This window comes from Hemitrygon akajei, chromosome 30 (genome assembly GCF_048418815.1).
Source record: "Hemitrygon akajei chromosome 30, sHemAka1.3, whole genome shotgun sequence".
Classification (NCBI taxonomy): Eukaryota; Metazoa; Chordata; class Chondrichthyes; order Myliobatiformes; family Dasyatidae; genus Hemitrygon; species Hemitrygon akajei.
This window is the reverse complement of record NC_133153.1, coordinates 41,495,475-41,505,096: the sequence shown is the minus strand read 5'-3', so window position 1 is coordinate 41,505,096 and position 9,622 is coordinate 41,495,475. Positions and strand designations below refer to the sequence as shown.

The 9,622-nt window shown below is 47.5% G+C and overlaps 1 protein-coding gene across 4 annotated transcripts in view; it reads right to left on the bottom strand.

Moving 5' to 3' along the window:
• Nucleotides 1-9,622, bottom strand: part of frmd5a (FERM domain containing 5a) — a 168,609-nt gene that overhangs the window by 345 nt on the left and 158,642 nt on the right. For 2 of the 4 annotated variants that reach the window (XM_073032693.1, XM_073032697.1), the window contains exon 14: nucleotides 6-953. In XM_073032693.1, coding sequence (XP_072888794.1) covers nucleotides 382-953 — 572 coding nt within the window. In that variant the 3' untranslated portion in view covers nucleotides 6-381. Of the gene's footprint in view, nucleotides 1-5; nucleotides 954-9,622 lie in introns of those variants that run through there. The other 2 variants (XM_073032695.1, XM_073032696.1) reach the window with 2 other exon arrangements.

The window sequence follows — 9,622 nt, the reverse complement described above, 5'->3', positions numbered from 1 at the left end:
TCTAATATTATATCATGGGGTAGTCTTGGTACCTTTATTCAAGTCTGAAGACAGCACACCTCTTTAACATCACAATAACGAAAACTCCATACAGTGTTACTCAGTTCCTGTGGGTACTAATAGTTAATCGCTTACTCTAATAGACCTTATATAGCACAACAGTCCAAGAGCTTCTTAGAAGGTGTAGGGTCTGGGCAAAAAGGGCAATGGTTGAATGTGGTTTACAACTCCTCTCGGAATTTCGTTGAGTCAAAAAGTCTCCCCGGCAGCAGCTGAATTCACCCATTAGACATGGATGGTGCCACAGAGAGGGGAGAGGGGGAGCTTGACTTCGTCGCGTCTTCTCAGTGTCCCTGGGCTGACTTCTCCGGCTGGGCGCCGTCATGTGTCAATGAGAAGGTTTAGCACGTAGCGTACCTTGCAGACCATCCATCGTCTGAGGGGACAAAAGTATTCATAATGGAACTGTTCAAACTCAGGGGTCTGGCGTATGTCACGTAAAAACGCTACGTCAATATCTGACTCTGTTAGAGCGATCAGGAGGATGAGTAAGGCAAAGAGTAGTCCGACAGTCACCAGCAGCAAACGGGCCACGCTTAAAACAAATCTATTCACCTGTTCCCTCTCACTCACGCCATCAGGCGAGGCAGCAGACCCTCTGCCCCCTTCTTCTGTCTCTGCCGCCGCTCCCACCTCGCTCCCTTTCTCCTCCTCGATGCCACAGTTGCCGGCACCGCTGTGGTCCTGCTGGGGGAGGACGTACTCTAGGCCGGGCTCCGAGACCGGGGTCGGCAGGACGCTGGAGGCCGGGCTGTACGACTCGTCCGCTATCACCGACGTCCGCTCATTGCCCTCGGCGGCAGGGGTCTTCCCCGAGTGGGTGACGAAGCTGTCCGTGTGGGAGCTGGACCTCACGGGCGTAGAGTGGGCGCTATCCCGCAGAGATTCCAGTCCTGGAAGACAGACACCGGTACCGTTAACGAGAGGTCCTTGGCCGCTCAGAACCTGCGTGGAAAGGTACCTGACCAGAGACACGGCAGCAAATCAGATCAAGGCTATCGGGTCCAAGCCAGCATGACCCTGCAAATTCCTTCCCCAAGTGCCCTTTAATGGCCCAGTTTCTACCTCCCACAGGTTACAACTGCGCACGGACAAAACTTCGCTTGTACTGCCAATCTCTCCCACCATTATCTTGGACCCCAGCCCTGCACCCCGAAACACGAGCTCGAATCTCACCATGACTGCCTGGGAGTTTAAATTCAATGAAGGATATCTGGAACAAAGAGCCCAGCACTGGAATAGTCCCTTCGGCCCGCCACGGTTGAACTTGATGCCAAGTTAAACATTACTGCCTACACATGATCTACATTCCTCCATTCCCTGCCCACGTGCCTGTTGAAATGCCCCGTAAATGTTGCTATGTATCCGTTTCCACCGCCATCCCTGGTAGCGCGTTCCAGCACCCACCACCTCTGAGAAAAATCGTCTCCTTTATAAACACCCCCTTCTCACCTTAAACCTATGCCCTCTCGTGCTTGACATTTATACCCTGTCTGTCTCTCATAATCTGATGAGTCTCTGCCAGGTCTCCCCTGATCCTCCAGAGAAAACAACCCGAGTTTCATCATTTTATATCATAAGATGGTAAGATCTCTTCGTAAGATGGAAAGTTAACATCCTGGTAAACCTCTTCTGAACCCTCCACATTCTTCCTGTAATGGAACTGCACACTATACTCCAAAGTGCCCTCGAACCACCTGGTACAGGGGAGTCGATCCCGTCCTTACCCAGGCTGGCTGACGTGTGACGCCAGCACTCAGCCCCCTCTGAAGAGGCCAGTCGGACCCTTCTGAACGTGAACTGTCCAAACCTGCGCCAGGGTGGGGCGTCCCTGAGTTCAACTCACACATCTGAATCTCTCCCCGATCCTGACTGAACGCACACAAAATGCCGGAGGAACACAAGGACTAAAGAGTCGACGTTTTGGGCCGAGACCCTTCATCAGGAACAAAACATAAACTATTTATTCCTAAACTTGAGAAATTCTGCAGATGTTGAAAAACCAGAGCAACAAACACACACAAAATGCTGGAGAAATTCAGCAGGTCAGGCAGCATCTACGGGAATGAATAAACAGTCGATGTTTCGGGCAGAGACCCTTCAGGCAGAAGGAGTTCAACCGAGATAAGTGTGAGATGGTTCATTTTGGTAGGTCAAATATGATGGCAGAATATAGTATTAATGGTAAGACTGGAGTGTGGAGGATCAGAGGGATCTTGGGGTCCGAGTCCATAGGACACTCAAAGCAGCTGCGCAGGTTGACTCTGGTTAAGAAGGCGTATGGCGTATTGGCCTTCAATCATGGGATTGAGTTTAGGAGCTGAGAGGTAATGTTGCAGCTATATAGGACCCTGGTCAGACCTCACTTGGAGTACTGTGCTCAGTTCTGGTCGCCTCACTACAGGAAGGATGTGGAAGCCATAGAAAGGGAGCAGAGGAGATTTACAAGGATGTTGCCTGGATTGGGGAGCATGCCTTATGAGAATAGGTTGAGTGAACTCGGCCTTTTCTCCTTGGAGTGAAGGAGGATAAGAGGTGACCTGATAGAGGTGTATAAGATGATAGGCATTGATCGTGTGGATAATCGGAGGCTTTTTCCCCCAGGGCTGCAAAGGTTGCCACAAGAGGGCACAGGTTTAAGGTGCTGGGGAGTAGGTACAGAGGAGATGTCAGGGGTAAGTTTTTTACGCAGAGAGTGGTGAGTGTGTGGAATGGGCTGCTGGCAATGGTGGAGGCGGATATGATAGGGTCTTTTAAGAGACTTTTGGATAGGTACATGGAGCTTAGAAAAATAGAGGGCTAAGGGTAAGCCTATTGAAGTCTAAGGTAGGGACATGTTCGGCACAACTCTGTGGGCCGAAGGGCCTGTATTGTGCTGTAGGTTTTCTGTTTCTATCAGGACTGGAAAGGAAGGGGGAAGATGCCAGAATAAAGAGGTGGGAGGGAGGGGAAGGAGGATCGCTGGACGGTGATGGGTGAAGCCAGGTGGATTGGAAAGGTAAAGGACTGGAGAGGAAGGAATCTGATAGGAGAGGAGAGTGGACCATAGGAGAACGTGTAGGCCAGGGGGAGGTGATGGGCAAGTGAGAAGTAAGGCCAGAGTAGGAAACAGATGAATTAGAGGAGGGGGGAGGGGATTTTTTTCTCTCTGGACGGAGAAATCGATGTTCACGCCATCAAGTTGGAGGCTACCCAGACGGAATATGAAGTGTTGTTCCTCCACCCTGAGGGTGGCCTCATCGTGGCTCAAGTGGAAGCCGTGGGGCAGCATGTTGGAACAGGAATGGGAATTGGAGCGGAGGTGCTCAATGAAGCGATTTCCCCCATTTACAATGGGGCTCATCAACGTAGAGAAGGCTGCACCAGGAGCACTCTCCATAGGTGCTGTCTGAGCTGCCGAGTTCTTCCAGGATTTTCTGTGTGTTACTCTGGGTTTCCAACATCTGCAAAATATCTAGTGTTTCTGACTGATCCTGTCAGACGCCACCTGTAATTCCCCTGTGAATGATTCTCTTTCTCCACCTCCCCGCACCCCGCCCCCCCACCCGATATCTGTGGCTTTGAAAAACTAGACCAGAGCAGCAGTGGGTGAACTGTGTAAGGCTCACAGAACCTGGCATATCCACCGCACCAATGCCACTGAAATAAAGCTTAAAGAAAACCCACCCACCCACCTTCTTATTCTGGCTTCTGCTCCCTTCTTTTCCAGTCCTGGTGAAGGGTTTAGGCTTGAAACAGTGACTATTTATTAACACCCCCCCCCCCCCCAATGTATGCTCCTTGGCTTAGGTCATAGGTTAAGGGTGAAAGGTGAAATATTTAAAGGGAACATGAGGAGGAACGTCTTCACTTAGAGGGTGGCGAGAGTTTGTATACAGGCTTGATTTCAACATTTAAGAGAAGTTATTTATAGGTCCATGGATAGGAGGTGTTTGGAATGCTATGGAGTGGATGCAGTTCAATGGGAGTAGGCAGAATAATAATTTGGGGACTAAATGGGCCAAAAGGCCTGCTTGTGTACTGTAGTACTCTGTGGCTCTATTGCCAAGTTCCTACGACATTTTGTGTGGCGTGAGGGGTTGAATGTGTCTGTCTGTGTGTGGTGGTGTGTGTGTGTTAGGGTGCAGTTTGCAGTGCGTTCTACAGAGGGTGCACTTGAGCTGTCTTTGGACAGACCCCAGTGCACAAGTGACAGATCCCATCACTTGGGGATTGATCACCGCTTTAATTCCTGCAACCTTTCTCTCCTCGAACCTGAACTCCGGCATCTTCCGTCCCCTGACCTTCCCCATTCCAGCTCCCGCTTTTCTGACCAATCCCCGCACCCCAGGAGGAACTGTGGTACACAGCCTTTCCCCACTCCAGGTGAAGGTTGTGCTCAGGGGTCGATTCCCAGTATCCTGAGCCGCTCCTGTTCCAACTCATTATCAGGGACACAAAAGGACTGGAGATCATGATTAAGGGTGAAAGGTGAAATGTTTAAGGGGAACCTGAGGGGGAACTTCTGCACGCAGCAGGTGCAAGTGTGGAACGAGTTGCCAGCAGAAGTGGTGGATGTGGGTTTGATTTTAACATTTAAGAGAAGTTTTCATGCGTACATGGATGGGAGGGGTATGTCCAGCTATGGTCTGGGTGCAGCTTGATGGGACGAGGCAGAATAAGTTTGGTATGGATGAGATGGGCCAAAGGGCCTGTTTCTGTGTTGGAGTACTCAATGACTCTATGAACTCTTGGGGAATTTTAATTCAGTTTAAACTGCCTGGAGTGAAGGGAGTCAGGATCGGATGGATGGTTAAAAAAAAACATAGTATGCAGTCAGACTGTCAGGAAGGGTAGGCAGATGATAGGACAAAATTGCAGCCAGCAGGGTGAGTATTAGTGCATTAGGGATGCAGAATACAGCCCTCAAAGTGTTATAACTCAATGCACAGAGTATAAGAAATAAGGTGGATGATCTTGTTGCACTTTTACAGATTGTTGATGTTGTGGCTGTCACTGAATCGTGACCAAAGGATGGTTGTAGTTGGGAGCCGAATGTCCAAGGTATCAGAGGGATAGAAAGGTAGGCAGAGGGAGTGGCGTAACTCTGCTGGCAAAGAATGGCATCAAATCATTAAAAAGATATGACATAGGGTAAAAAAGATGTTGAATCCTTTTGGGTTGAATTAAGAAACCGCAAGGGTAAAAGGACTCAGATGGCAGTTATATACAGGCCTCCCAACAATAGCTGGAATGTGGACCACAGATTACAATGGGAAATAGAAAAGGTATGTCATAAGGACAATGTTATGATAGTCATGGGAGATTTTAACATACAGACAGATCGGGAAAATCAGGTTGGTAATGGACCCCAAGAGATGAGTTTGTCGAATGACTCCAAGATAGCTTTTTAGAATAGTTTGTTGTTGAGCCTACTAGGGGATTGGCTAGACTGCATTGGCGTTATGTAATAAACTGGAGGTGATTGGGGAGCTTAAGGTAAAGGAATCCTTACAAGGCATGAATGGATGTATGAATGTATGGATCATAGTATGATTGAGTTCAACTTGAAATCTGATGGGGAGAAAGTAAAGTCTAACATATCAGTATTTCAGTGAAGTAAAGGAAATTACAGTGGTATGAGAGAGGAGTTGGCCAAAGTAAATTGGAAGGAGATGCTGGCAGGGATGACAGCAGAGCAGCAATGGTGAGAGTTTCTGGGAAAAATGAGGAAGGTACAGGATAGATTTATTCCAAAAACAAATAAATACTCAAATGGCAATATAGTACAACTATGGCTGACAAAGGAAGTCAAAGCTAAAGTAAAAGCAGACGAAATGGCATACAACAAAGCAAAGATGAGCAGAGAGATAGAAGATTGGGAAGTTTTTGAAAACCTACAGAAAGCAACCAAAAGAATCATTAGGAGAGAAAAGATTAAATATGAAAACAAACTAGCAAACAATATCAAAGTGGATAGAAAAAGCTTTCTTAAGTATATAAAAACAAAGGAGAGATTAGAGTGGATATAGGATCGCTAGAAAATGAGGCCAGAGGACAAGCAGACGGCAGATGAACTAAATCAGTACTTTGCATCAGTCTTCACTGGAAGACACTAGCAGTGTGCCAGTTATTGAATGGTGTGAGGGAAGAGAAGTGGGTGCAGTTACTGTTACAAGAGAGAAGATGCTCAAAAAGCTGAAAGACCTAAAGGTACAGAAGTCACCCAGACCAGATGAACTGCACTCTAGAGTTCTGAAAGAGGTAGCGGTAGAGATTGTGGAGGCATTAGAAATGATCTTTCAAGAATCATTGGACTCTGGCATGGTGCCAGAGGGCTGAAAAACTGCAAAAATCTCTCCACTCTTTAAGAAAGGAGGGAGGCAGCAGAAAAAAAATTATAGACTAGTTAGTCTGACCTCAGTGGTCGGGAAGATGTTAGAGTCAATTGTTAAGGATGAGGTTATGGAATGCTTGGTGACACAGGACAAGATAGGACAAAGTCAGCATGGTTTCCTCCAGGGAAAATGCTGCCTGACAAACCTGTTGGAATTCTTTGAGGGGATTATGACTAGGGCAGAAAAAGGGGATGCAGTGGATGTTGCATATTTGGATGTTCAGAAGGCCTTTGACAAGGTGCCACACAGAAGGCTGCTTACCAAGTTAAGAACCCATGGTATTACAGGAAATTAACTAACATGGTTAGAGCATTGGCTGATTGGTAGGAGGCAGTGAGTGGGAATAAAAGGATCCTTTTCTAGTTGGCTGCCAGTGACTAGTGGTGTTCCGCAGGGGTCGATGTTGGGACCACTTGTTTTTATGCTGCATATCAATGACTTAGATGATGAAATAGATCACTTTGTTGCCAAGTTTGCAGATGATATGAGGATTGGAGGAGGGACAGGTAGTGTTGAGGAAACAGGTAGGCTGCAGAAGGACACAGACAGATAAGGAGAATGGGCAAGAGAGTGGCAAATGAAATACAATGTTGGAAAATTCATGGCCATTCACTTTGATAGAAGAAATAAATGTGCAGACTATTTTCTAAACAGAGAGAATCCAAAAAAGAATGATACACAAAGGGACTTGGGAGTCCTTGTGCAGAACATCCTAAAAGTTAACTTGCAGTCTGTGATAAGGAACGCAAATGCAATGTTAGCATTCATCTCAAGAGGTTTAGAGTACAAGAGCAGGGATGAAATGCTGAGGTTTCAGAGGGCATTGATGAGGTCTCACCTTGAGTATTGCGAACAGTTTTGGGCTCTGCATCTAAGAAACGATGTGCTGGCATTGGAGAGGGTTCAGAGGAGGTTCACAAGGATGATTCCAGGAATGAAAGGGTTATCATGCGAGGAACATTTGATGGTTCTGGGTCTGTACTCCCTGGAATTCAGATGGATGAAAGGAGGATCTTATTGAAACCTTTCGAATGTTGATAGGCCCAGACGCAGTAGATGTGGAAAGAATGTTCCCAAGGTGGGTGAGTCTTGGACAAGAGGGCACAGCCTCAGTATAGAAGGGCATCCATTTAAAACAGATGTGGAGAATTTTCTTTAGCCAGAGGGTGGTGAATTTGTTACCACAGGCAGCTGTAGTGGCCAGGTTGTTGGGTGTAGTTAAGGCAGAGCTTGATAAGTTCTCGATTGGCCACGGCACCCAAGGTTACGGAGAGAAGGCCAGGGAGTGGGCTAAGGAGGGGGAATAAAAAAGGATCAGACATGATTGAAGGACGGAGCAGACTCATTGCTCCTGTCATGGTAAACGGTCTTATGGGAAAGGAGGCCTGGTCTCAGCAACAGTCTATTGCCTGTGTCACCCACAGAGAGAGTCCAGGGCCATCTGTGACTCCACTGCACTGGAAATAACCCTTGTCTGCATCGTCCCATACTGGGAACCCATGGCTGTTGATAGTTATGAGTACCCACTGGTCCCGGGAATTTGTTCTGAGCCACATTAAAACTTTTCACAATGTACCAGATGTAAATGCAAAAACTTTCAAACCCTGGATCAACACATTCAAAATGCTGCAGGAACTCAGTGGGTCGGGCAACATCTACCAGGGGGGAATTAATAGTTGGTGTTTTGGGCCAAGATTCTTCATCAGGACTGGAAAGGAAGGGAGAAGGAGCAGTCTTGTACTGCTTCCCTCCCCCATCTTCATATTTTGGCTCTTCTCCTTTCCAGTTCTGATGAAGGGTCTCAGCCCAAAAGGTTGACTATTTATTCCTTCTCCATAGATGCTGTCTGACCTGCTGAGTTCCTCCAGCATTTTGTGTGTGTTGCTCAAGATTTCCACCATCTGCAGAATCTCTAACGCAAGAAAGTCTGCGGATGCTGGAAATGTGTTTTCAAGACTAGAGCCATTCCTGGTTCTGTTAGCGAGTCCCTCCCTAGAGCCGACACCAACTCTCGCCACTGATCTGTGGGCTTCAGGACAAGGTCTGTCCTCTGCGTTCCCGGGGTCCCGAATACTCACAGTGCATGACCTGGGCCATGAGAGCGGTGTGCAAGATGTCCTACGCCTGTACCGTTCACGCATTTCACTGAGTGATGGGGAGAGGGAAAGTCACCCGGTTCAACAGCCAAACTGCAGAAGTTATGTCACTGCCCGCAGCTACACATGGACCCACACATAGAGACACAAGGGAGCGCACACACACATACACTGAACATGCAAACCCTCATACATAAAGACACTCGTTTAATAACTCGCAAACACAGAGCCTCAACACACATACACACACACACAAAGCCACTCAGATACACACACCACATCCTCTGATTCGATTTTTGAACTATACAAAGCCCTGATCTCATGCAGAGGTGGTGGACTATTACTGACATCAGTGTGCTGTGGGTCAGGGATTAAACTAAGCCGCCAGGCTTCCTGCACCTGATCACTGTCCAATGGTCCACATGGAAATCAGGCCTCAGGGTACAGTTCCTCTGATCCAAGAGTTTGTGATGAATAATTCAAATCCTCAGAGATTTAGAGTTTTGAATAACCAGGCGGCCTGAGACTCAGCTTTTAAATCATTAGCTACTGTTGACTTGCTGTCCCTGCACTGTCAAGATAAACGTAACTTGTGAGGAGGAAAAGGCCGCTTTAGAACCATTACTGACTGTCAAAATGTTGTCACAGGCATAACTCTGACTGAAGACCGAGATTGTCGGCAGGACCCTGGAGCATCAGGGTCTGAGAGGAGATCTGACAGAGGTATACAAAATTATGAGGGGTATACATAGGGTAAACACTGAGGTTGGGTGAGACTACAACCAGAGGTCATGGGTTAAGGGTGAAAGATGAAATGCTTAGGGAAACATGAGGGGGAACTTCTTCACTCAGAGTGTGGTGAGAGTGAGGTACAAGCTGCCAGCGGAAGTGGTAGATGCGGGTTTGATTTCAACATTTAAGAGAAGTCTGGACAAGTACGTAGATGGGAGGGGTGTGGGCCGGGTGCAGGTCGATGGGACTAGGCAGAGTAACAGTTCGGTGCAGATTAGGCCCTGTTTCTGGAATGTAGTACTCTATGACAGAGTTGAAAAGAGTTCCCTTGCCAACATCACATCATCAACAAATTTC